General features: G+C 43.5%; 1 protein-coding gene across 1 annotated transcript in view; it reads right to left on the reverse strand.

Annotated features, from left to right (window-relative positions):
- LOC105707413 (coiled-coil domain-containing protein 162-like) overlaps positions 1–27,940 on the reverse strand; it is a 55,879-nt gene that overhangs the window by 18,084 nt on the left and 9,855 nt on the right. Inside the window, 6 exon segments of the mRNA XM_064360368.1 lie at positions 18,318–18,394; positions 20,907–20,928; positions 22,074–22,123; positions 25,934–26,051; positions 27,328–27,422; positions 27,425–27,465. Coding sequence (XP_064216438.1) covers positions 18,318–18,394; positions 20,907–20,928; positions 22,074–22,123; positions 25,934–26,051; positions 27,328–27,422; positions 27,425–27,465 — 403 coding nt within the window.

Raw genomic sequence — 27,940 nt, forward strand, 5'->3', positions numbered from 1 at the left:
AACTGCTATATGCACATTAACCCCCTTGGTTTTACTTCTCTCTTCTGAGTGCCTCCTGGCCTCCCTGCCCACGCCCATTCTGTATGGTAGTTCTCGTCTCTCTGGGAACCCACTTGCTCTTTCTGGCTGAGCCTCTGCCTAGCATGATGCAACACATGCTCATAGCACATGGAATAGGTCTCAAAGTTGCTGCATTCTCTTGCCATCACATCACAACCCAGGGAAAGGAGGCAGGCCTCAAGGTGATCTCTCCTGAAAGTGATCTGAAAAGAAAGGCATTAGTCACAGCCACGCCAGCAGGGCAGCCTCATCATGCCAGGGCCCGGGGCACTCACTGCCTTGGCTCACAGACTCACTTTTGTTTCTCCTCCACATCCGAGCATGGGCTCGAGCCTTGCAAGCCTCTCTCTCAGGTCAGCTTTGAACATTTGTAGGGACACAAGGACAGTGGAGGCCCATATAGCATGTGTCAAAACATTGAAAGGTTATAAATCAAACTAACAAACTATCAGAATGAAATGTTTAATTCTCCAACCTTAAAAAACAGACCTGAAAAATGACCTAGAAAGCCAGATTTGAATTTATTATTCCTGGACTATAGTTCTTTTTTTTTTTTTTTTTTTTTTCTGAGACAGGGTCTTGCTCTATTGCCCAGGCTGGAGTTCAGTGGTGCAATCTTGGCTCACTGCAGCTTTTGCATCCCAGGTTCAAGCAATTCTCCCACCTCAGCCTCCCAAGTAGCTGAGATTACAGGGGCACACCACCATGCCTGGCTAATTTTTGTATTTTTAGTAGAGACGGGGTTTCATCATGTTTGCCAGGCTGGTCTCAAACTCCTGCCCTCAGGGGATCCACCTGCCTTGGCCTCCCAAAGTGCTGGGATTATAGGGGTGAGCCACTACTCTCAGTTCTATGCTGAAGTGTGGTGACCTGGGGAGAGCTGGTCACCAACCTATAGTTTACAGTGTGACCCCTTTCTCTTCCCAGCTCTAGCCTTACATCATGCTGGGAGGTCTTCACATGCCTGTGAGCAGACATCCTAGCTCACATGTCCAAACTGCATCCATGTTCCCACAGTTGCCCCTTGGTCACTTCCAGGCCAGGAGTGTGCACACTAGTGACGAGGTCCTCTCTCACTCTGGGGAAGGTGATCAGGGAAGAGGCCCATTCAGACCATGGACTCAGGGAATTCCAGTCCCAGGTACTTAGAGCATGGTCTAAAATGAAAGCCAGGACTCTAAGAAGACATGTCCCTATGGCCCAGGGAATTTTTTTACCTTGTGGGGCAGGTCATGGCTGGAGGAAGGCCAGAAAGGGGCCCTCTGGGGGGATCTGGCAGGACCATCTCTTGGTCCAGTCCAAGGCCCACACAGATCATTCTCTAGGCCATTCTACTCACTCCCTTTCTCCAGGAGATTGGGCATGCTTTTTGAAGAGGTGGCAATTAGGGAACAGCCTATCCTTCCAAGGCAGGCTTAGATTTAGGTCCTGGAGAGAAATGGGAGCCAATATATGGAAGGCAGGACAGACCTAGCCAACTAGGACCTGCATATCTATGCAAGTGTGTTTGTCCCTCTGTGCATCGATGAGTGTTTCTATGTGTTTGCATCTTATCTGTGGGGATGGGGAGTGAGAAGATTTATGGGGCCAAGTCTAAGACCCAGCCTACACTGTAACATGAGTTTTATCTGTGACACTTCTGGGGTCAGGCTGGCTTCCACTCCCTGGCCATCTGCCATTGAAGCCAGCCTGTCCTTTGAGCCTGGGGGATCCCCCTGACTCTGATTTGCTTGTTCTGGATGGCCCAGGGCACTGCCCTATCACTGCAACCCCAGTGCCCCACTAACTTCCAGGGAAAGCCTACCATGGGCTTGGCCAAGGTAAGTTATTGAGACAAACTAGCAGAGATGGCAAATAGCAGTAAGACCAGCCCTGATGGAGGAGTGAGGTCAGTGGCTCACTCACCACGGCTGGGGAGGGGAGACATGATGCTATTTTGGAGGCAAGCTGGCAGTATCTATGACAAGATTTTACATGTTTGTGACTTTTGACCCTGTAGCTCCTCTTCTAGGAATTTAGGAAATAAAAGTCCACAAAAATAAATGTAAACAGATATTCTCTATATTTTTTCCAATAGAAAAGAAAAATGGAAACAACCTAAAGTGCCTCACAATAGAAATGAGTTGAATCCATCTGGCTCATAGATATGATGAAATATTGAACAGCCACCATAAATGGACATATGTTTATTGACGAGGAAAGATGTTTATAACATACTGTCAAGTGGGGGAAGAAAACATGCTATAAAAAAGATCATGCAGAATAATCTTATTTTATAAAAAAAAAAAGTATATTAGTTTGTTTTCATGCTGCTGATAAAGACATACCTGAGACTGGGCAATTTACAAAAGAAAGAGGTTTATGGACTTACAGTTCCACGTGGCTAGGGAGGCCTCACAATCATGGCAAAGGCAAGGAGGAGCAAGTCACATCTTACACGGATGGCAGCAGGTAAAGAGAGACCTTGTGTAGGGAAACTCCCATTTTTAAAACCATCAGATTTCATGAGACTCATTCACTATCATGAGAACAGTGAAAGACCCTATAATTCAATCACCTCCCATAACACGTAGGAATCGTGGGAGTTACAATTCAAGATGAGATTTGGATGGGGACACAGCCAAATCATATCAAAGTGCATGAATAGAAAAAGGTTACAAATCAGGTTTGGAAGAAAATATGTCAAAATAATAATAGTGGAGGCCAGGCGCTGTGGCTCACATCTGTAATCCCAGCACTTTGGGAGGCCAAAGAGGGATTACTTGAGGCCAAGAGTTTGAGATCAGCCTGGGTAACATAGTGAGACCCCATGTCTACAAAAAAAAATAATACAAAAACTAGTTGGGCATGTTGGTGTGTGCCTGTAGTCCTAGCTACTCAGGGGTTGAGGTGGGAGGAGCACTTGAGCCCAGGAGTTTGAAGCCCAAGTGAGCTATGATCATGCCACTGCACTCCAGCCTGGGTGACCTGTCTTTTAAAAATAATAATAGTGGTTATCAATGAGTACTAAGATTACGAGTATATTTTCTACTACAATGTAATAAAATGTATATACTATATAATTAAAATAGCTAGCAAATATATGTAAAAATAAAATGCATATAGTAATCTGAAGGTAGTTGAGCTTTTAAAAAGTCATCAACTATATCAGCTTGGCAGGATATGATGAAGATATGTGCAGTGGAGCAGCAGATGGAAACCTCTGCTCACACTGGATTTAATGAACAGTGGACAGGCAATGAGGGGCAGGAACTGTGTCTCCCACTCACACTCTAGGGCCCTCCTCAAGGGGCTGCATTAGTGGGTGGGGTGAGGTCAGGATGACCTGCCCCTGTTACCTTTCTTGCCCCATTCAGTCTAGCGGAAAGCGAACACCAGGACAGCAATGGTTTAGTTGCTGACACAAGGCAAAAGGAACTTAAGATTCTACCCCTGGACCTTGACCTACTGGTGAAAGGGCAAGGCTGCATGGGCTTGGTCATGACAAAGGAAGCACTTCCTGGTTTGACTGTAATGAAAGCCTGGAACCATGAGAAGTCACAAGACCTTACTGGAGGTCAGCAAAGTGTGGCTAGTGACTTCCTCTGAGCCCAGTGCTCACAGCCAGCCACAGCAACTCAGCCTCTATCTGTCCTGGGCATCAGTGCCGACATAAGTGTGCCAACCAGGCCTCCAACAGCTCTTATGCAGGGCAAACCCTTCTCACAGTAATGCCACCATAGCCTCTGCAGACACAGGATCCCAAACACAGAAACACACCAGTGGACCATGGTGGCCCTCTGCCATGCGCTCTGAGCCAACATGATGTTTTACCCAGCCAGCAGGAGTAGTCTTTGATGAGTCTGTGTAACACCAAAGAGGTGGGAAAGGTAGGACTCTCCTTGAGCATCTCCAGAGGCCAGAGAAGTTCCACTGCTTCCTTTCCTCAGGGCTCTGCCGAGGCTTCAAGAGGTTGAGCTGAAAGAGCAGCTCAAGGGGAGAGAGGCTGGAAGCAGGGAAAGGGGGAAGGGTGCAGGCAGAGCACCTGCAGGGGACATGGGACAGGGAGCACGTCTGAGGAGGGGCAGACAGGAAGCTGTGAGTGGCCAGTGATGGAGGGGTGCAGGGAGGCTCTCAGGCACCCTGTGCATTCGGCCTTCCAGAAGCAGCATAAGGAGCAGCCTGTGTGGCTTCTGTGGGCTCAGCCTTCGTTGGGCTCTCGGGGAAATTTATTTCCTAAAAGCTGCTCTACAACCTGCCCCTGACTCCCTGGTCACTGTAAATGTCAGCTGTGCTTGTGTCAAAATGCATTGTGAGTGGGTGCCATTGGCCAGCTTCTTCTCCAGGACCCTGGCTGGCAGGAGTTGCAGAGTAGGCCTGGTGCAGTGGCTCACGCCTGTAATCCCAACACTTTGAGAGGCCGAGGTGGGTGGCTCACGAGGTCAGAAGTTCGCGACCAGCCTGACCAACCTGGTGAAACCCCATCTTTAATAAATATACAAAAATTAGCTGGGCGTGGTGGTGCCCGCCAGTAATCCCAGCTAGTAAGGAGGCTGAGGCAGGAGAATTGCTTGAACCCAGGAGGCAGAGGTTGCAGTGAGCTCAGATTGTACCACTGCACTCCAGCCTGGGCGACAGAGTGAGAATCCATCTCAACAACAAAAAAAGAGGATTGTTGGCAAGATGGCCAAATAGGAACAACTCCAGCATGCAGCTCTGGCTCAGATACTGCACTTTTTCCATGGTCTTCACAACCCACAGACCAGGAAATTCCCTCCGGTGCCTATAACATCAGCGTCCAGGGTTTCCAGCACAAAACTGGGCGGCTTTATGGGAGGATACCAAGCTAGCTGCAGCAGTGTTTTTTTTTTCTTTCATACCCCAGTGGCACCTGGAATGCCAGTGAGACAGAACTCCTCACTCCCCTGAAAAAGGGGGCTGAAGCCAGGGAGCCAAGTGATCTGACTCAGTGGCCCCCACCCCTCACAAAGACAGGCAAGCTAAGATCCACTGGCTTGAAATTCCTGCAGCCAGCACAGCAATATGAGCTCAACCTGGGACATTCGAGCTTGCTGGGGGAGGGGTGTCCACCATTGCTGAAGCTCCGGTAGGCAGTTTTAACCTCACCTCTGTAAACAAAGTCGCTGGGAAGTTTACACAGTGACTGGGTGGAGCCCACAGCAGCTCAGCAAGGCCTCTGCAGGCAGACTGTGTCACTAGACTCCCTCCTCACTGGGCAGGGCATCTCTGAAAAAAGGCAGCGGCCTATCAGGGACTTATAAATAAAGTCCCCACCTTCCTGGGACAGAGTGCCTAGGAAAAGGAGCAGCTGTGGGTTCAGCTTCAGCAGACTTAAACATCCCTGCCTGGCAGCTCTAAAGAGAGCAGTGGCTCTCCCAGCACAGCGTTTGAATTCTAATAAGGGACAGACTGCCTCCTCAAGTGGCTCCTTGATCCCTGCATATCCTGACTGGGAGACACCTCCCAGTAGGGGCTGACAGACGCCTCATACAGGAGAGCTGTGGCTGGCATCTGGTGGGTACTCTCCTGGAACAAAGCTACCAGAGGAAGGAACAGGCAGCAATCTTTGCTGTTCTGCAGCCCCTGCTGGTGATTCCCAGGCAAGCAGGGTCTGGAGTAGACCTCTAGCAAACTCCAGCAGACCTGCAGCAGAGGGGCCTGACTGTGAGAAGAAAAACTAACAAACAGAAAGAAACAGCTTCAAGATTAACAGAAAGGACATCCACTCAGAGATCCCATCCAAAGGTCACAAACTTCAAAGACCAAAGATAGATACATCCACAAAGATGGGAAGAAACCAGTACAAAAAGGCTGAAAATTCCAAAAGCCAGAATGTCTCTTCTCCTCCAAGGGATCACAACTCTTCACCAACAAGGGAACAAAACTGGATGGAAAACGAGTTTGACGAACTGACAGAGTAGGCATCAGAAGGTGGGTTATAACAAACTTCTCCAAACTAAACAAGCATGTTCTAACCCAATGCAAGGAAACTAAGAACCTTGAAAAAAGGTTAGATGAAATGCTAATGAGAATAACCAGCATGAAGAAGAATATAAATGACCTGATGGAGCTGAAAAACACAGCATGAGAACTTACTGAAGCATATACAAGTTTCAATAGCCAAATCAATCAAGTAGAAAAAAGTATATCAGAGATTGAAGATCAACTCAATGAAATAAAATGAGAAGGCAATATTAGAGAAAAAAGAGTGAAAAGAAATGAACAAAGCCTCCAAGAAATAGGAGATTATGTGAAAAGACCAAATCTATGTTTGATCGGTGTACCTGAAATTGACAAGGAGAATGAAACCACATTGGAGAACACTCTTCAGGATATTATTCAGGAAAACTTGCCCAACCTAGCAAGGCAGGCTAACATTCAAATCCAGGAAATACAGAGACCACCACAAAATACTCCTCGAGAAGAGCAACCCCGAGACACATAATTGTCAGATTCACCAGAGTTGAAAATGAAGGAAAAACTGCTAAGGGCAGCCAGAGAGAAAGATCAGGTTACCCACAAAGGGAAACCCCTCAGACTCACAGCAGATCTCTCAGCAGAAACCCTACAAGCCAGAAGAGAGTGGGGGCCAATATTCAACATCCTTAAACAAAAAAATTTTCAACTGAGAATTTCATATCCAGCCAAACTAAGCTTCATAAGCTAAGGAGAAATAAAATGCTTTATGGACAAGCAACTGCTGAGAGATTTTGTTACCACCAGGCCTGCCTTACATGAGCTCCTGAAGGAAGCAATAAACACGGAAAGGAAAAACTGGTACCAGCCACTGCAAAAACATACCAAACTGTAAAGACCATCAACACTATGAAGAAACTGCATCAACTAATGGGCAAAACAATCAGCTAGCATCATAATGGTAGAATCAAATTCACACTTAACAATGTTAACCTTAAAGTAAATGGGCTAAATGCCCCAATTAAAAGACACAGACTGGCAAATTGGATAGAGTCAAGACTCATTGGTGTGCTATATTCAGAAGACCCATCTCACATGCAAAGACACACATAAGATCAAAATAGAGGCATGGAAGAAGATTTACCAAGCAAATAGCAAAAAAAAAAAAAAAAAAAAAAGCAGAGGTTGCAATCCTAGTCTCTGATAAAACAGACTGTAAACGAACAAAGATCAAAAGAGACAAACAAGAGCACTACATAATGGTAAAGGGATCAATGCAACAAGAAAAGATAACTGTCCTAAATATATATGCACCCGATATAGAAGAGGGATCCAAGATGGCCGATTAGGAGCAGCTCTGGATTGCAGCTCCCAGTGAGAGCATGGAGGGCGAGTGGATGCCACATTTCCAGACAGATTTTTATTGCCCATAGACCAGGAGATTCCCAGGTGGAGGAGCACCGTGGGTCACCAGCACGGCTGTTTTGGTCGGCGCGGCAGGTCTTTGCTCAAAAAATTCACATGGGTCTGGGCGCCATTTCAGCTGGCAACTGGAGCACATGGGAGACAGAGTCGCCCATTCAACTGATAAAAAGGGGACTGAAACAGGGAGCCAGGCCAGGGGATTCTTGGGTGAAAAAGCGCCACAAGTCTCCAGCGCGGCTGTTTCAGCCGGCACAGTGGGTCTCCACATGGGAAATCACACAGATCCAGGCGCCTTTTGAACAGGCAACAGGAAAGCCTAGGAGACAGAGTCACCTGTTAAACTAAAAAAAAGGGGACTGAAATGGGGAGCCAGGCCAGGAGATTCCTGGGTGAAAAAGTGCCACGAGTCTCCAGTGCCCAGTGCAGTGGGTCTCTGCACAAAATCTCACACAAATCCAGGTGCCTTTTCAACTGGCGACTGAAACACCTGGGAGACAGAGTCACCTGTTCAACTGAAAAAAAGGGGACTGAAATAGGGAGTCAGGCCAGGAGATTCCCATTGAAAAAGCACCACAAGTCTCCAGTGCAGCTGTTTCAACTGGTGTGGTAGGTCTCCACATGGGAAATCACACAGATCTGGGTGCCATTTCAATTGGTGACTGGAATGCCTGGGAGACAGAGTCACTCATTCAACTGAAAAAAAAGGGGTCTGAGGTAGGGAGCCAGGTAATCAGGCTCGGCTGGTCCCACCCCCAAAAAAAACCAGCAATCTGAAATGCTCTGGATTGAGAGTTTCATAGCAAGCACAGCTGAACCCCGGACGGTCCAGCTCTGTGGGGGAGGGGTGTCTGCCATTGCCGAGGCAACCCGCCACTACTGAGGTGGCCCAACACTGCCGAGGTGGTCCGCCATTACAGAGAGAGTCTGCCATTACAGAGAGAGTCCGCCATTACAGAGGCGGGCTGCCATTGCCAAGGCAGTTCTAACTATACCTCTATAAACAGGACTGCAGGGAAGTTCACACGGAAGCTAGGCAGAGCCCACAGCAGCTCAGCAACACATCTGCTGGCAGACTGTGACTAGGCTGCCTCCTAGCTGGGCAGGGCAGCCCTGAAAAAAGGCAGCAGCATGACAGAAAATTATAAATAAAGCCCTACCTTCCTGGAACAGAGCACCTGGGGAAAAAAAAAGGTGGTTATGACTTCCGCTGCAGCAGACTGAAACATACCTGCCCAGCAGCTCTGAACAGAACAGCGGAGCTCACAGCTCAACACTTGAGCTCAAATAAATGACAGACTGTCTCCTCATGCAGCTCCCTGATCCCCATATATCCAAAGAGTCACCTCATAAAGGAGAGCTCAGGCAGACATCGGCGGGTATCCTTCTGGGACAAAGATAGCAGAAGAAGAAACTGGCAGCAACCCTTACTGTTCTGCAGCCACTGCAGGTGATCCCCAGGCAAGCAGGGTCTGGAGTGGACCTCCAGCAGTCCTACAGCAGAGGGGCCTGACTGTTAGAAGGAAAACAAAGAAACAGAGAGAAATAACTTCATCATCAACAAACTGGAGGTCCACTCAGAGGCCCCACCTGAAAGTCACCAACTACAAAGACCACAGGTAAATAAATCCACAAAGATGGGAAGAAACCAGCGCAAAAAGGATGAAAACACCCAAAACCAGAATGCCTCTCCTCCTCCAAGGGATCACAACTCCTCACCAGCAAGGGAACAAGACTGGATGGAGAATGAGTCATGAATTGACAGAAACAGGCTTCAGAAAGTGATTAATAAGAAACTTCTCTGAGCTAAAAGAACATGTTCTAACCCAATGCAAAGAAAGTAAGAACCTTGAAAAAAGGTTTGATGAAATGCTAATGAGAATAAACGCTGAGAGAGGAATATAAATGAATTGATGGAGCTGAAAAATACAACATGAGAATTTCACGAAGCATACACAAGTTTCAATAGCTGAATCGACCAAGCAGAAGAAAGGATATCAGAGGTTGAAGATCAACTCAATGAAATAAAATGAGAAGGCAAGATTAGAGAAAAAAGAGTAAAAAGAAACAAAGCCTCCAAGAAATATGGGATTATGTGAAAAGATCTAATCTACGTTTGATAGGTGTACCTGAACGTGATGGAGAGAATGAATCTAAGCTGGAAAATACTCTTCAGGATACTACCCAGGGGAGATTCACCAAGCTAGCAAGGTGGGCCAATATTCAAGTCCAGGAAATACAGAGACCATCACAAAGATATTCCTCAAGAAGAGTAACCCCAAGACACATAATCATCAGATTCACCAGGGTTGAAATGAAGGAGAAAATGCTAAGGGAAGCCAGAGAGAAAGGTCAAGTTACCCACAAAGGGAAACCCCTCAGACTCACAGTGGATCTCTCAGCAGAAACCCTACAAGCCAGAAGAGAGTAGGGGCCAATATTCAACATCCTTAAAGAAAAGAACTTTCAACCTAGAATTTCATATCCAGCCAAACTAAGTTTCATAAGCAAAGGAGAAATAAAATCCTTTACAAACAAGCAATTACTCAGAGACTTCATCACCACCAGGCCTGCCTTACAAGAGCTCCTGAAAGAAGCACTAAACATAGAAAGCAACAACCAGTACCAGCCACTCCAAAAACATACCAAATGGTAAAGAGCATCAACACAATGAAGAATCTGCATCAACTAACAGGCAAAACAGCCAGCTAGCATCAAAATGGCAGGATCAAATTCACACATAACAATATTAACCCTAAATGTAAACGGGCTAAATGCCCCAATCAAAAGACGCAGACTGGCAAATTGGATAAAAAGCCAAAACCCATCGGTGTGCTGTATCCAGGAAACCCATCTCACATGCAAGGACACACATAGGCTCAAAATAAAGGGATGGAGGAAGATTTACCAAGCAAATGGAGAGCAAAAAAGCAGGAGTTGCAATCCTAGTCTCTGATAAAATAGACTTTAAAGCAACAAAGATCAAAAGAAACAAAGAAGGACATTACACAATGGTAAAAGGATCAATACAACAAGAAGAGCTAACAATCCTAAATATATACGCACCCAATACAGGAGCACCCAGATACATAAAGTAAGTTCTTAATGACTTATAAAGAGACTTAGACTCCCACACAATAATAGTCGGAGACTTTAACACTCCACTGTCAATATTAGACAGATCGACAAGACAGAAAATAAACAAGGATATCCAGGACTTGAACTCACACCAGGACCAAGCAAACCTAACAGACATTTACAGAACTCTCCACCCCAAATCCACAGAATATACATTGTTTTCAGCATCACATCACACCTGCTCTAAAACTGATCACATAATCGGAAGAAAATCAATCCTCAGCAAAAGCAAAAAACGGAAATCATAACTGTTTCTAAGACCACAGTGCAATCAAGTTAGAAGTCAGAATGCAGACACTAACTCAGAACCGCACAACTTCATGGAAACTGAACAACTGGCTCTTGAATGTTGACTGGATAAACTATGAAATGAAGGCAGAAATAAAGATGTTCTTTGAAACCAACAAGAATGAAGACACAACATAACAGAATCTCTGGGACACATTTAAAGCAATGTCTAGAGGAAAATATATAGCAATAAATGCCCATATGAGAAGCAAGGAAAGAAAATTCTAAGGGCAGCCAGAGAGAAAGGTCGGGTTACCCACAAAGGGAAGCCCATCACACTCACAGCAGATCTCTCAGCAGAAACCCTACAAGCCAGAAGAGAGTGAGGGCCAATATTCAACATTCTTAAAGAAAAGAGTTTTCAACATAGTATTTTAGATCCAGCCAAATTAAGCTTCATAAGCTAAGGAGAAATAAAATCCTTTATGGACAAGCAACTGCCAAGAGATTTCGTCACCACCAGGCCTGCCTTACAAGAGCTCCTGAAGGAAGCGCTAAACAGAAAGGAACAACTGGTACCCGCCACTGCAAAAATCATACCAAATTGTAAAGACCATTGACACTATGAAGAAACTGCATCAACTAACAGGCAAAACAACCAGCTAGCATCATAATGGCAGGATCAAATTCACACATAACAATATTAATCTTAAATGTAAATAGGCTAAATGCCCTAATTAAAAGACACAGACTGGCAAATTGGATAAACAGTCAAGAACCATCAGTGTGCTGTATTCAGGAGACCCATCTCACTTGCAAAGAAACACATGGGCTTAAAATAACAAGATGGAGGAAGATTTATCAAGCAAAAAAAAAAAAAAAAAAAGGAAAGGTTATGATCCTAGTCTCTGATAAGACAGCCTTTAAACTAAGAAAGATCAAAAGAGACAAAGAAGGATATTACATAATGGTAAAGGGATCAATGCAACAAGAAGAGCTAACTATCCTAAATATACAAGCACCCAACACAGGAGCACCCAGATCCATAAAGCAAGTTCTTAGAAGCCTACAAAGAGACATCGACTCCTACACAGTAATAGTGGAGGACTTTAACACCCCACTGTCAATATTAGACACATCAATGAGACAGAAAATTAACAAGGATATCTAGGACTTGAACTCGATTCTGGACCAAGCAGACCTAATAGACATTTACAGAACTCTCCACCCCAAATCCACAGAATATACATTCTTCTCAGCACCACATCACACTTATTCTAAAATTGATCACATAAGTGGAAGTAAAACACTCCTCAGCATATGCAAAAGAATGGAAATCATAACAAACAGTCTCTCAGATCACAGTGCAATCAAATTAGAATTCAGGATTAAGAGACTCACTCAAAACCACACAACTACATGGAAACTGAACAACCTTCTCCTGAATGACTACTGAATACCTAATGAAATGAAGGCAGAAATAAAGATGTTCTTTGAAACCAATGAGAATGAAGACACAATGTACCAGAATCTCTGGGACACATTTAAATCAGTGTATAGAGGGAAATTTATAGCACTAAATGTCCACAAGAGAAACGAGGAAAGATCTAAAATCGACACCCTAACATCACAATTAAAAGAACTAGAGGAGCAAGATCAAAGAAATTCAAAAGCTAGCAGAAGACAAGAAAGAACCAAGATCAGAGCAGAACTGAAGGATACAGAGACACACACACACAAAAGAAAAACCCTTCAAAAAATAAATGAACCCAGGGCCTAGTGTTTTTTTAAAAGATCAACAAAATAGATAGACTGCTAGCCAGGCTAATAAAGAAGAAAAAAGAGAAGAATCAAATAGATGCAATAAAAAAATGTTAAAGGAGATATCACCACCAATCCCACAGAAATACAAACTACCATCAGAGAACACTATAAACACCTCTGTGCAGATAAACCAGAAAATCTAGGAAAAAATAGATAAATTCCTGGACATTACACCCTCCCAAGACTAAAGCAGGAAAATCCCTGAATAGACCAATAACAAGATCTGAAAATGAGGCAGCAATTAATAGCCTACCAACCAAAAACGTCCAGGACCAGATGGATTCACAGCCAAATTCTACTAGAAGTACAAAGAGGAGCCGGTACCATTTCTTCTGAAACTATTCCAAACAATACAAAAAGAGGAACTCCTCTCCAACTCATTTTATTAGGCCAGCATCATCCTGATATCAAAACCCAGCAAAGACACAACTAAAAAAGAAAATTTCAGGCCAATATCCCTGATGAACACTGATGCGAAAATGCTCAATAAAATACTGGCAAACAAAATCCAGCAGCACATCAAAAAGCTTATCCATCATGATCAAGTTGGCTTCATCCCTGGGATGCAAGGCTGGTTCAAGATACGCCAATCTATAAATGTAATCCATCAAATAAATAGAACCAAAGATAAAAACCACGATTACCTAAAAACTCTCAATAAACTAGGTATCAATGGAACATATCTCAAAATAATAAGAGCTATTTATGACAAACCCACAGGCAATAACATATTAAATGGGCAAAAACTGAAGCATTCCCTATGAAAACCTGCAAAAAGCAAGCATGCCCTCTCTCACCACTCCTATTCAACATAGTATTGGAAGTTCTGGCCAGGGCAATCAGGCAAGAAAAAGAAATAAAGATATTCAATTAGGAAAAGAGGCAGTCAAATTGTCTCTTTTTGCAGAGGACATGATTGTATATTTAGAAGACTCCATCATCTCAGCCCAAAATCTCCTTAAGCTGATAAGCAACTTCAGCAAAGTCTCAGGATACAAAATCAATATGCAAAAATAGCAAGCATTCCTATACACCAATAACAGAGAGCCAAATCATGAGTGAGCTCCCATTCACAATTGCTACAAAGAGAATAAAATACCTAGGAATACAGCTTACAAGGAATGTGAAGGAACTCTTCAAGGAGAGCTACAAACCACTGCTTGAGGAAATAAGATAGGACACAAACAAATGGAAAAACATTCCATGATCATGGTTAGGAAGAATGAATATTATGAAAATGGCCATACTGTCCAAAGTAATTTATAGATTCAATGCTATCCCCATCAAGCTGCCACTGACTTTCTTCACAGAATTAGGAAAAAACCACCTTAAATTTCATATTGAACCAAAAAAGAGCCTGCAAAGCCAAGACAATCCTAAGTAAAATTAAAAAGAGAAAAACAAAAACAAACAAAAAAAGCTGGAGGCATCATGCTTCCTGACTTCAAACTGTATTACAAGGCTACAGTAATCTAAACAGCATTATACTGGTACCAAAACAGAGATATAGACTAATGGAACAGAACAGAGGCCTCAGAATAATGCCACACATCTATGACCATCTGATCTTTGGCAAACCTGACAAAAACAAGCAATGGGGAAAGGATTCCCTGTTTAATAAATGGTGTTGGGAAAACTGGCGAGCCACATGCAGAAAGCTGAGACTGGATCCCTTCCTTACACCTTATACAAAAATTAACTCCAGATGGATTAAAGATTTAAAAATAAGACCTAACACTATAAAAACTCTAGAAGAAAACCTAGGCAATACCATTCAGGACACAGGCATGGGCAAGACTTCTTGACTGAAAAAGCAATAGCAACAAAAGCCAAAATGGACAAATGGGATCTAATTAAACTAAAAAGCTTCTGCACAGCAAAATAAACTATCATTAGAGTGAACAGGCAACCTACAGAATGGGAGAACATTTTTGCAATCTACCCATCTGACAAAGGGCTAATATCCAGAATCTACAAAGAAATTAAACAAATTTACAAGAAGAAATTTGTTTTTTTACAAGAACAAAAAAGAAAACCCCATCAAAAAGTGAGTGAAGGATATGAATAGACACTTCTCAAAAGGAGACATTTATGCAGCCAACAAACATATCAAAAAAGGCTCATCATCACTGGTCATTAGATAAATGCAAAGCAAAACCACGATGAGATACCATCTCATACCAGTTTGAATGGTAATCATTAAAAAGTCAGGAGACAACAGATGCTGGAGAGGATGTGGAGGAATAGGAACACTTTTACACTGTTGGTGGGAGTGTAAATTAGTTCAACCATTGTGGAAGACAGTGTGGTGATTCCTCAAGGATCTAGAAATAGAAATAATATTTGACCCAGCAATCCCATTACTGGGTATATACCCACAGGATTATAAATCATTCTATTATAAAGACACATGCACATGTATGTTTATTGTGGCACTGTTCACAATACAAAAGACTTGGAACCAACCCAAATGCTCATCAATGATAGCCTGGATAAAGAAAACGTGGCACATATACACCATAGAATACTATGCAGACATAAAAAGGGATGAGTTCATGTCCTTTGCAGGGACATGGATAAAGCTGGAAACCATCATTCTCAGCAAACTAATACAAGAACGGAAAACCACATGTTCTCACTTGTAAGTGAGAGCTGAACAATGAGAACACATGGACACAGGGAGGGGAACATCACACACTGGGCCTGTCGAGGGTAGGGGGCTAGGGGAGGGATAGCATTAGGAGAAATACCTAATGTAGATGATGGGGTGAGGGATACAGCAAACCACCAGGGCACATGTATACCTATGTAACAATTATACTTAAAGTATAATTTTAAAAAAGAAAAAAAAAGAAATGTTGATAGACTGAACTTTAGCTCTAAGACTGAAGCAGCAATATGGCTAACAGATAAGATGAGGTATCTACAAAGTTCACTTGAGGCCAGGAGTTCAGGCCAGCCTGGGCAACATAGTGAGACTCCATCTCTACAAAACATTTAAAATAGACAGGCTTGGTGGTGAAGTGCCTGTAGTCCTAGCTACTTGGGAGGGTAAGGTGGGAGAATCCCTTGAGCCCAGGAGGTCAAGGCTATAGTGAACCATGATTACATCACTGCACTCCAGCCTGGGGAACAGGTTGAGACCCTCTCTCTAAAAATAAATTTTTTTTTAATTTTTAAAGAAAATAACCACAGTTATTCAGAGAAACATTGTTTATGACAGCAAAAGCTTGGAAGCACACAGGTGTCCACCCTTCAGGGCATAAACTATGGCATATCCTTTCAATGAAATAGTATGCAGCTGTGAAAAAAAGAAAATTCTCCACATACAGTTATGAAAAGAAGCACAGATTGTTAGAAAAATACAAGGTGCAGAACAGTGGCCATAAAATGCCACCTTTTATAAGAAATGCCTCTGTGTTAGCCATATTGCTGCTTCAATCTTGGAGCTAAAGTTTTTTTTGCTTTTTTATTATACTTTATCATGATAACTACAATGGTAACAAAGGGGGAAGGCTATCCCCTCAAGCCTACTAGGATTACTACCCCAGAAATTCCCCTTTCTTCTCTATTATCATTTCTCCACTCTTTCCCGGATCACTCACAACAGTACACATTATTTCTTCTATCTCATAAATACCTTACTCTTGACCCCACTATACCCATTAGCTATTTCCTCATTTCTTTGTACCCTTTTGTGGCAAAACTCCCAGAAAAAGAAGTCTATACTTAAACTGTCTTCGACTTCTTACAAATGTTCCTCTTAACCCCACTTACCTGGTTTTCACCTCCATCACTTCACGGAAACTGATTTTGGCATAAACACCAGTGATTTTCACGTGGCTAAAGCCAGTGGTTTTACTCAACCACCAGCAGCGTTTCACACAATTTGTCACTTTCTCCTGCTTGAGAAACCTCCTTCACTAGGCATTGGGACACTGCAGTGCCCTAGTTTTCCTGTTTGTTCCTTCTATTTCCTCTAGACGTCTTTTGCTCTTCCCCCGCCACCCTCAGCTGTTAACATTAGAGTGTCCCAGGGCTCAGCGCTGGTCCACCTCCTCACTTCTATATATATTCACTCCCTTGGCATTCCCATCTCGTCTCACAGCTAAATACCATTCATATCCTGACAACTCGCAAATTTAGATCCAATACCCACTTGGCATGTCTTCTTGGATGTCTAAAAGGCATTTAAAACTTAATTTGTGCATAATCAAATTCCCAATCTTCTCTCCCTGCTTTTCAGTTTTCCTCTCAGCTGATAGAAATTTATCCTCCCAGCGTCTTCCCAGTTGAAAATGTTAGAGTCATAATTAACTCTTCTGTTTCTCCCACACCTAATAATACTCAACCCATTAGTGCTTACTTCACAATAAGCTCGGAGTCTGAACACTGACTATTTCTACTGTTCCCAACTTTAAGGCACCATCACTCCTTTCTTAAGTTATTGCAATAACCTCCACACCAGCTTCTTTCTTCTTTCACCTTTTCTTCCTTCACAGCCTATTCTCTATGCCTTAGCCAGAGAGATTCTGTCAATATATAAGCCAGATCATGACGCTCAGAATCTGAGACTGGGTCCCCACTGCATTCAGAGTAAACAAAAGCCTCAAAAGGCTTTGCATGGTCTGTTCTCTTTCCCCTCCCTCTCTGACCTCAATGCTTACTACTTTCTCTCCCTCAAGGTCTCCCCTCCAGTCACACATAGATCATTGCTATTCCTTGAATATAATAGGCATGCTCTGCATAGGACCTTTGTATGACTTGTTCCTTCTGCCTGGAATGCTCTTCCCTTGGATACCCTCATAGCTCAATTCCTCACCTTATTTCCAGCTTCTGCTCAAAACATCACTCACTCAGTGAGGTCTACCCTAATCACCCTATTTAAAATTGCAATGGGCCCTCTTCAAACCTCTGCAACACCGCCCTCCCTTACTCCATTATTTTCTGTTTTCTTATGTTATCGCTTGTTGTCTACTCCTTCCCAGGTTATAAACCCAATGCAAGGAAGAATTTTTGCTCCATGAAAGGAAGAATATATTCCTAAAGTAGCTCCTAAAATATAGTAGCCTAAGCATAGTTCCTATAATGAAAGAATGTAAATATATATTGAATAGTTGTTGAATAAAAGAATGAACAGATGCATAAAGAATCACTGAAAGGATATATAGAACACTAATGAAAGTGTTTACATACAGGCGGCAGACTAGGGTGCAAGGAGGTCCATGGTGACAACTAGACTCTACATGTATATTTTTCATCATTTTGAGTTTTGAACCATGTGCATCTATTATCTGTTAAAAATAAGGTATTTTAAAATAACACGACAGTGGTGGAAAGATATGAGAATGTCCATGCTGCTTGGCTTCCACATGGAAGAGCAAAAGCATATGCACATGTTAATTATGTCGGTAAGAACTGGCTGGACAGAGCCTACCGCCTCATGCGTGGTCCCAGGGGAATGCTGAAGGGACGAGATCTGTGGAGTCGGACTTAGGAGCCACGCTCCACCTGGCTCCGTTTTCTGTTAATGGAGGTGCCAGCCATCAGCAGGAACACCTGCCAGCCTGCTCCCGCCCCGCCAGCTGTTTCTAATTTCAGATGAGCCTTCCTATCTGCACACTCAATTTACTGACAGGAGGCTCAGTGCCCACAAGAACAAGCACTTGGCACAGTCCACCCAGAAATGTGGGCACGAAAGAGCAAGAGCCTCTGGTATTTGTACTTACACTACTTACTGCTGTGTCCTGGTTTTGAAAATGGGATTCTGGCCGGGCGCGGTGGCTCACGTCTGTAATCCCAGCACCTTGGGAGGCCGAGGCAGGCGGATCACGAGGTCAAGAAATCAAGACCATCCTGGCCAATACGGTGAAATCCCATCTCTACTAAAAAATAAAATAAAATAAAATAAAATTAGCTGGGCACGGTGGCATGCGCCTGTGGGCCCAGCTACTAGGGAGGCTGAGGCGGAAGAATTGCTTGAACCCAGGAGGCGGAGGTTGCAGTGAGCCGAGATTGCGCCACTGCACTCCAGCCTGGTGACAGAGCAAGACTCCGTCTCAAAAAAAAAAAAAAAAGAAGAAAAGAAAAGAAAATGGGATTCCATGTTCCTACTTTCCCTAATAAACATATAAATAAATCTGTTTTTGCTTTTCCTTTAGGAAATAAGGGCCAGGAGACATATCGCCACTGTCCCAATACAGCCGAAATAGAAAATCCAGGAGCTAATGTGCCCAATAATTCACATTTCTTAAGATGTTTAAGACTTTTTAAAAGTCTCAGCTATGACAAGACAGGGCTCATGTGTACTTCAGATGAGAAGTTGGATATTTTTTCCAGGGTGCTGTTGTGGCAGGCCTCCAGCTCTCAGATAAGCCTGGTGAGGGACCACATCTGTGGCACAATTCTAGTTTGAGGCCTTCACCTGGCAAATGCCCAGTGAGCTGATTCTGGGTTTAGCTCTGCGCTCAGCTGACTTAACAGAGTGCTGGGCCACACTCTTCTTGCTCGTGAATTCAGGTTCAGACATGCATTTGCGTCTGCAGCCAGGAGTCAGGGAGCCAGAGAGAGCAGAATCCATCCAAAAGAAGGAATTCCTGGCAAAGAGGAGTCGGCTGTCTCTAAATGTGTCTCCTTTTCAGTGTGTGTTTGGTCTTGGCTTCTTTAGGAGGAGAAGGCAGCAGTTTTTGACAAAAGCACAGAAGTAGGAAGGAGACAGCACACTGGGTGTTAAGTTAGGACTCCATTCTCTCCTCTTAGTGTTCCAGGTCATTTGACTAGAGGAAACTTTGACTTCCTGTTAGCCAAACCACTTCCCCTCCTCCCTCTCTGCACACCATCACCCAGCCTACTCCCTCTAGGAAGGACATCTTGGCTGGGTAACATTCCACCTCCCTAACACAACCACTAGCCTTTGGTGCCTCAGTAGTTCCTGGGTCCCAAACCAAGGCAGAACTGAAACTTGAAGGCATGCAGGTGCCAATCAAGGCCGTTCTCTCCACCAGCTGGGGCATCCCAATAAGTGGGTAGGTTGAAAGCCTCATTGCAGAGTATGCATGCATCTTGTACTCCTGTGGTTTTCAAACTGCTCCCCAGAACACTAATTCCTCACGTTGATAATAAATGTTTCTAAGGAGAGAAAAAGGTTCTGTGGTCAAATAAATTTTGGAATAAATTTAAAAAGTTGCACATTCTCTCTTTTCTGGAGATACACAGTGCATAGTTGGATAGTAAAGGCTCTAGAGCAGAGAAAACTGTTTAGCAATATTTACCCTGAGTTCCCACACCTATTTTGAACAAAAGACAAATTAACAAACTCTTCTCCACCAACCCTGAAAAACATGGTAGAAATCCTCCTCCTATCTAATGCAATCAGGACTAAGAGTTAGTTGGTTAGTTAAGAAAAAAAAAAAGTTAAAGCAGAAAAGCAGAGAATGCTTTACAAATAACATATACTATCTAAAACATTTAACTTAAAAATACATAAATTTAAAAATATTTGCCGGTCATCTAACACAGAGCCGAGGTCTTTGCTTTGTATGTACCCACTGATTGGAGTGCTGCACCATCTTTCTTCTATAAATCATAATATATAGGGCATGGCCTATAGTTTCTAGTTTTGTTTGATTTCAGAGAGGGAAAACTTAAAAACCATGAAAATCCAAACACATCATTTTGCACAATTTCACAATTTTACCTAATCTTTCCAGTCATCTGTCTTATAACCAATTTGATAACTTTCCCTTTTTCTATACAACTAGCCTTTTATTGAGGTTTTCCAAATCTTTCAGCATAATGAGGTTTTTTTTTTTAACTTTCTTTTCATTTTCTTTTTTTTTTTTTTTTTTTTTTTTTTTTGAGATGGAGTTTTGCTCCTGTTGCCCAGGCTAGAGTGCAATGCTGTGATCGTGGCTCACTGCAACCTCCACCTCCCAGGTTCAAGTGATTCTCCTGCCTCATCCTCTGAAGTAGCTGGGATTACAGGTGCCCACCACCACACCTGGCTAATTTTTGTATTTTTAGTAGAGACAGGGTTTCACCATGTTGGCCAAAGTACTGGGATTACAAGCGTGAGCCACGTTGCCTGGCCGTTTTATTTTATTTTCTTTCTTAAAATAGATTTAATTTTTTTAGAGCAATTTTAGATTCATAGCAAAATTGTACCAAGAGTGCAATAAGCTCCCAGTCCTCACACACATCCTCCACCATCAATGTCCTGCCCCAGAGAGTGCATTTGTTACCATCAATTAACCTACATTGGCATGTCATTATCATCCAAAGCCTATAGCTTGCACTATGGTTTACTCTTAGTGACTTACATCCTGTGGGCTTGGACAACGTCTATGACATGGATACGCCACTACAGAATAGTTTCACTGCCCCAAAATCCTCTGTACCCTGCTTCTTCCTTCCTACCCTCCTAAATGATGTCAGGCACTGATCGTTTTACTCTCTCCATAGCTCTGCCTTTTCCAGAATGTCATATTTGGAATCATTCAATATGTTGCCTTTTCACATTGGCTTCTTTCACTTAGTAATATGCATTTAAGCTTCTTCCATGTCTTTTCATGGCTTGACAGCTCATTTATTTTTAATGCTTAATAATGTTTCACTGACTAGATGTGCTACAGATGTTCAATTTCAATTTCGTTTTTCTAGAATCAGCAGATCTCTTTCTTTTTGTATTCCTATTACACTGGTTTACATAGTTTTTAATTAAATTAGCTCAATACAATGACAATTAAAACCAGCACAAACAGCTTTGGAGCAAACAATGATCAGTGATGTAAGGTAAAACACAAGCCACCCAAAGGCTGTGATTAGTGAGCACTTTGCTGGCTCGTGTTACCAGGAGAATGGAAAATGTCAGGTAAGCCAGAAGCCTGTTAAGTGAAGAAGGGCTGAGAGAACTGTTGCTTTAATATCTTGAGGAATCTGTGTTCCATGGCACTGCTGGGGAAATGCCGGCTGACACAATGCTCTTGTAAGAACTGTTTGGGTTATGCTCTCTTGAAGCAAAACATTGTTGATATCTCACCTTTAATATACGTACACTTATATTTTGATTATATTTATTATGGTATATTATTATTTTAATTTAATTTAATTTAATTTTTATGTTTTATAACTACCCACAATACTACCAATAGTGAATATCACAAAGCATGATGTACTTAGGGTAGGATTCATCAACAGTAAGAATGGATCGCAGTCCACATTCCCAATAGTTTCCTTGACCTTTTATAATTTTTTTTTGTCTGCCAGGAAGGTGGCTTATTCCTATAATCTCAGCACTTTGGGAGGCAGAGGTGGGAAGATCACTTGAAGAGTTCAAGACCAGCCTCGGCAACATAGCAAGAGGATGTCTCTACAAAAGTTTTTCAAAAATTAGTTGGGCATGGTGGTGTGCACTGGTGATTCTAGCTACTTGGAAGGCTAAGGTGGGAGGATCGTTTGAGCCCAGGAGTTCGAGGCTGCAATGAGCTGTGGTGGCACCACTGAACTCCAGCATGGGTGGCAGAGTGAGATCTTGTCTCTAAAAAAAAAAAAGAAGAAGAAAACTTTATTGTCTACCTTCTTGTCACATGTGATTAGATTATCTTTCCTGACCTCATAGTGTGGCTGAGGATAAGCATGCACTAGGATTAGAAGTGTCACCTCTACCATTTTCTCATTACTTGTGGACTGCCTGCCCATGGTCACTTCAGGACACCTCAATGTAGAGTGTGGCATGTGACTCCTTACATATGGCTCTAATCTATTTAGAGGTGCTATTATTTTCTTCCCACACCCCTGGGATATATATATTCCACTTTGGAGACTATTGGCCTTATAACTGCTCAGAGAAAATGAGAAAATCAATTAAAAATCACTTCAATGCCAAAACATCAGAGATGAGGGATGCAGAATGTTCATGAACCAATGGGGCCATCTCTGCTAAGATAAGCCCCGGGGCTGAACAAAGATGTCCGGAGCCACTTTAGACAGCTTTCAGGAGACTACTAGTTCAGCTACCGAGACTGAGCCCCAGAGCCAGGTCTGGATGCCACATCTTCACTGACAACCCGGAAACTCATTCAGAAGCTGTATGATCAAGCTCCGAGACAAGGTGAGGGGGAGGGAAGGAGGGAAGGGAGAGAAGTATTCCAGGGTTCCTTTTTTTTTTTTAATACAGAGTCTCACTCTGCCACTCAGGCTGGAGTGCAGTGGTGCGATGTTGGCTCACTGCAGCCTCGATACCTCAGGCTCAAGCGATCCTCCCACCTCAGCATCCTGAGTAGCTGGGACTACAGGTGTGCACAGCTACACCCAGCTAATTGTTTTACATTTTTTGTAGAGTTGAGGTTTCACCGTGTTGCTCATACTGGTCTAATTCCTGAGCTCAAGTGATCCGCCTGCCTGGGCCTCCCAGAGTGCTTCTGGGCTCCAGGAGTTAGCAACCACACCTGGCTCAGGGTTTCTTTTTGGCAGGTGTAAATTGAAACACCTAAGTCAGTCAGCCCATAGGGAAAGAGAAGGCCCTGAGGAAAAGGATAAGGGCTTCTGCTGTCCCCCTGGTTCTCAATATTTTCCATTCCTAACTTCCTCTGGAGAAACCTCTAGCCCCAAGCTAACCTTGACCACAAAGGGTGACCTCCGCATGAAGAAGCGGCCCCTGCTTGGAAGCCCTGTCCACTATGGCTACTTCTTGCTGCCAAGATGAACAGTAGGTAGGTGGGGATTCCAATATCTTATTGCCTTCTTTGAAGGCACCAAGTCCACAGAGGTCTCAAGAAGACTACACTGAAGAAATGTATACAAAAGCACCTTGGTACACAGTGAGGACTCAATCACTTGAATTAGGAGAACTCAGTAGAGGAGGAGATCCAGGTCTCCACACTGAGTCATGCCTGACAGACCAAAGAACAAAACAAAACAGAACCAGAAACAACAACCCTTGCCCCTCAATATTGCGTGGAGTTTAAAAGTCTTATAAGTGGCCGGGTGCGGTAGCTTATGCCTGTAATCCCAGAACTTTGGGAGGCAGAGGCGGGTGGATCATGAGGTCAGGAGATCCAGACCATCCTGGCCAACATGGTAAAACCCTGTCTCTACTAAAATCCAAAAAAAAAAAAAAAAAAAAGAATTAGCTGGGCATGGTGATGCATGCCTGTAGTCCCAGCTACTCAGGAGGCTGAGGCAGGGGAATCGCTTGAACCCAGGACGGGGAGGCTGCAGTGAGTTGAGATCATGCCATCGTACTCCAGTCTCAGGACGGAGCAAGACTCCATCTCAAAGAAAAAAAAGTCTTATAAGTATAGAATCAAACAAGAGTTTAGAATTGGCCAGCACAGTCCAGCCGAAGTGACACTTGGTAATACCAACCTTGCCACTGTTAAAAATAACTCTACCCCTCCCCTCCGTCTGCCCCCCACTGCATTGAAGGCCCTTTGCAGGCACAGCTGACAGACACCCTGTGCAAGGCAGCACAACCACAAAGCAAAGATGCTTCCCCTAGCCCCTCACCCCGGGCGTCTCATAGGAACCACGGCCCCAGCATGTGCAGATGGTTGCACCTGCTGCTTGCTTGTGGATTTTCTCCAAGGACTCGGAAGGGAGCCGCCTGGATGCAACAAACACAGCATAAACAACAGGCGCTTTGTGTCTTGTTGAATGTTCTGTAACTAGAGCTAGCCACACTCAGCTCTCTGGTGGCATGAGAGACGCCCAGCTGGGGAGAGGCTCACACTGTCACTGCACAGGGCCCTGTGTACAGAATTCAGTTACTCAAAGCACTAATAAAATGACTATGTCTTAGGTGAGGACAGAGGTTTCTAATTAACATTACAATGTCTGTGGACTTTGTGTCAAAAGGCAAAAGGAAAACCTAATTTATGTTTGTAGTCAGACAACCTCTCCCTAGCTCAAAGGTTATGAATTTCCTACAGAATATTCAAAGCTAGGAATAGATAGTATAGTTCAGACAGGACTAACTATATAATACAGGGGCCTGGTGCAAAATAAAAATGTAGGACCTTTTGTTCAAAAAGCAGGAAAAGTGTCACACAGATCTAAAAGATAAAACTTTTCCCTTTCTTCTGCAGTCTCTCTCTTGAACTATCATGGTGTTTTTATTTGCTTTTAACATTCTGCTCTGTTGGTCATGGGAATACTTGCAGGGCAAGTGAGACCCCATAAGCACCCAGAGGCCCTGCCTATGACTTGCAGGGCAAGTGAGACCCCATAAGCACCCAGAGGCCCCGCCTATGACTTGCAGGGCAAGTGAGACCCCATAAGCACCCAGAAGCCCTGTCGTGCATGAATATGCATGACCTACCAGTTACCAGACTGAGTCTATGGGCCCTGGCCAAGGATGAGAAGTTGAGCCAGGCATCTCCCCTTCCCACCACCCCAATCCACTGTGGAAAGGCAACCCCCAAGAGTACTGCAACCTCTGTCCTGGGAGATCCTAGGTACCCAAGGTGGGCAGGAGGCTTGCCCTCACTGAGCTACCCATGGAACACCTGATGGTGCTGCCAGCCTGTGACATCTGAGATGCTGCTGGGTGCACACGCCTGACCTTGACCCTCCCTGCACCAAGGTGCCCCTCCTCTCTGGGTGAGGGGAGGTTCAAAGTCAGGTGTGTGCACCCAGCAGCATCTCAGGGGTCCCAGGCTGGCAGCACCATCAGGTGTTCCATGGGTAGCTCAGTAAGGGCAAGCCTCCTGCCCACCTTAGGTACCTAGAATCATAACTTTGAACAAATTCAAAGTGAAACCATCAAAAGTTTCAGGATGGTGACCACAGAATATGAAACCCCAGATGCCCCTCTGCCTCCTGTGTATCACATGGCCACGAAGTGGCCCCAGGTTTGGACCTCAGACGGAAGGAAACCATTCTGATTGTCTTCACACCCTAAATATGTAAATTTGACATATCATAACTTAGATATGTTACAAATAAGAAAGGCTTTAGGTGTTTCCTTCATTTCAACTTTGTTTCAGTTATGAGTTAATCAGTAGAGTTGAAACTGAAGTGAAACTATGTTTTCTATTTTTTGAAAAAGCCTTTCACAGGGAAGGAAATATACCAAAGTGCTTTGTGTCTTGTGGCGGTTTCTGTAACTAGTGCTCAACCACACTCAGCTCTCTGGTGGCATTCAGAGATGCCCAGCTGGGGAGAGGCTTGCCCTTTCATTGCACAGGGTCAAGGTGTAAAAGATAATTTTTATATCATTTTCTGGGTATCGCACTAATGTATTGGTTTTTGGTTGTTTTATTAAAAATGTTGATATAAGAATTGCTTTTGTAATTAGGAAAAACCAATAAACATTATTTTGTGAAGCAACAAAATAAACATAGTTTACCTGTAGGGAGCGAACACTCCTCGGCCTTTTCTGATAAAACCAGTGTCATCTCTCTGTTAACTTTTCTTAGTACCTCTTGGATCATATGAATTTCAAATTTTTCGAGAAGTTTTTGAAGCTAGAGTAAGCATAGGTTAAGGGTCACTCTCTACATTCAGCTTATACTTTGAATCCCATGTCACATTCCTGCAGGAGGGCTGTGGACTAGGGCCTTCCCCCCAGCTGCTCTCTCCTGGGAAAGAAGGAAGGCATCCCTTCTAGGTCTCCCAGGTGCTTCTGGGGGCACAGATCTACCTCTCTGGAGACCAGCACCTTTTCTTTTTGGTTCACCTCCTCATTGATAAAATACAATCCTTTTTTTTTTTTTTAAACCAAGTTTTGCTAAATTGCAAAGTGTTCAATCCCTGGGGTGACCTCATGTCTTTTGCGGTCTCTAAATGTGCCTAGGATTTTGTGCGTTCTCATTACAAGAGAAGCCCTCAGGTGTAAAACTTGATTTAGATACCAAGGAAGATTTCACAAGGTTTTATTTGCATTTAACATTCTGCTCTCTTGGTCATGGGAATACTTACAGGGCAAGTGAGACCCCATAAGCACCCAGAGGCCCTGCCTATGACTGAGTATGTGAATATGTGTGACCCACCAGTTACCAGACTGAGGCACTGGGCCTCGGCTGGGGTTGTAGGACCAACAGAAAACTCTTCCAAAAACTATAAGCCTTCACTCTATCTATTATGCTTGCAGAGGCCATGTTTCCCCCTGTTGAAGGCCCCCGGATGCTGGAAAGGAATAGGGCTCAGAAGGGTAAGTAGTGAGCTTGGCACTGGGGCCTGCACGGGGGCTGAATTCTCCTTGTTGCTCAGTGGATGGGCATCTCTGCATTGACAACCAAACAGCCGAGGCTTTGCTTGCCTGATAGAATAAGCCCAGTCTGAGTCCCAGGACCAAAGACTTAGGAAAACAACTTCTCCACACAGATCATCTAACACATACCAAATGGGCATTTTCTTATTCTCAGAAAAACAATTACAGGGAGCTTTTAAAAATATTTCATTTCCATGTGGATACTTGCATGCTAAATTTTATGCTTAAGATAGTGGTTATGTTTTCTATCATCATTCTTATGAAATTACACATCAATTTGAGAAAAATCAAAATGATAAAAATCGAGACTTGTAGAACAGGGACATTAAGGGTAGTAATTTGCTTCATCGAAGCCCCACGTGCCTTTAAATACTTAGTCCTGCCCTCCCTCCAGCCCCTTCAATGATTTACAGCCCTGCAATTTACACTTAACTTCTTAGAAAAAATACCATTTGGGTACATCTGTAGTTTTACATGCTAAGGCCATAAATCACATTTTCAAAGGCAAATTCAAAATATATCCTCCATACCTGGTGAGTTTTTATTTCAATTTCTGAGGCTCCACTGGGGGGAAGAACAGACTAAGTATTTCCTATAAGTCCTTCAAATTCATCTTCTTTTCCCCCTGCCTGGCTATAGCTTTCATGCTGGAGTAGAGAATGTCCGTTCTATTAAAGAAGACAGACAGAAATTAGCAAACATATTTTTTCTCATTTAAATTCTCTGATAATTATTTTCATTCATTTTATCTTTCCTATCATCAGTATCCTAACCCATTCACAGATACTCACATCAACATGTAAATTCACCACAGTTATCACTCCCTTAGCCATATGAAATCGTGAGGCTTTTTTCCAATGGGTGCATATGATTTCAGTCCTCATTCTTCAAAATATTGACAAGTCTTCATATTCCCTAGTTATCAGAGACACTGACTATAATAATTTCACAAGATAAACAATCTGGCTATGCCCAAAGTGAACTTTTTTTTTGAGACCAAGTTTCACTCTTGTTGCCCAGGCTGGAATGCAATGGTGCGATCTTGGCTCACTTCAATCTCTGCCTCTTGGGTTCAAGCGGTTCTCCTGCCTCAGGCTCCCAAGTAGCTGGGATTACAGGTACCCACCACCATACCTGGTTAAG

This window comes from Aotus nancymaae, unplaced genomic scaffold, assembly GCF_030222135.1.
Source record: "Aotus nancymaae isolate 86718 unplaced genomic scaffold, 86718_ANA_hifiasm-v0.15.2.pri h1tg000040l, whole genome shotgun sequence".
NCBI classification, from domain to species: domain Eukaryota; kingdom Metazoa; phylum Chordata; class Mammalia; order Primates; family Aotidae; genus Aotus; species Aotus nancymaae.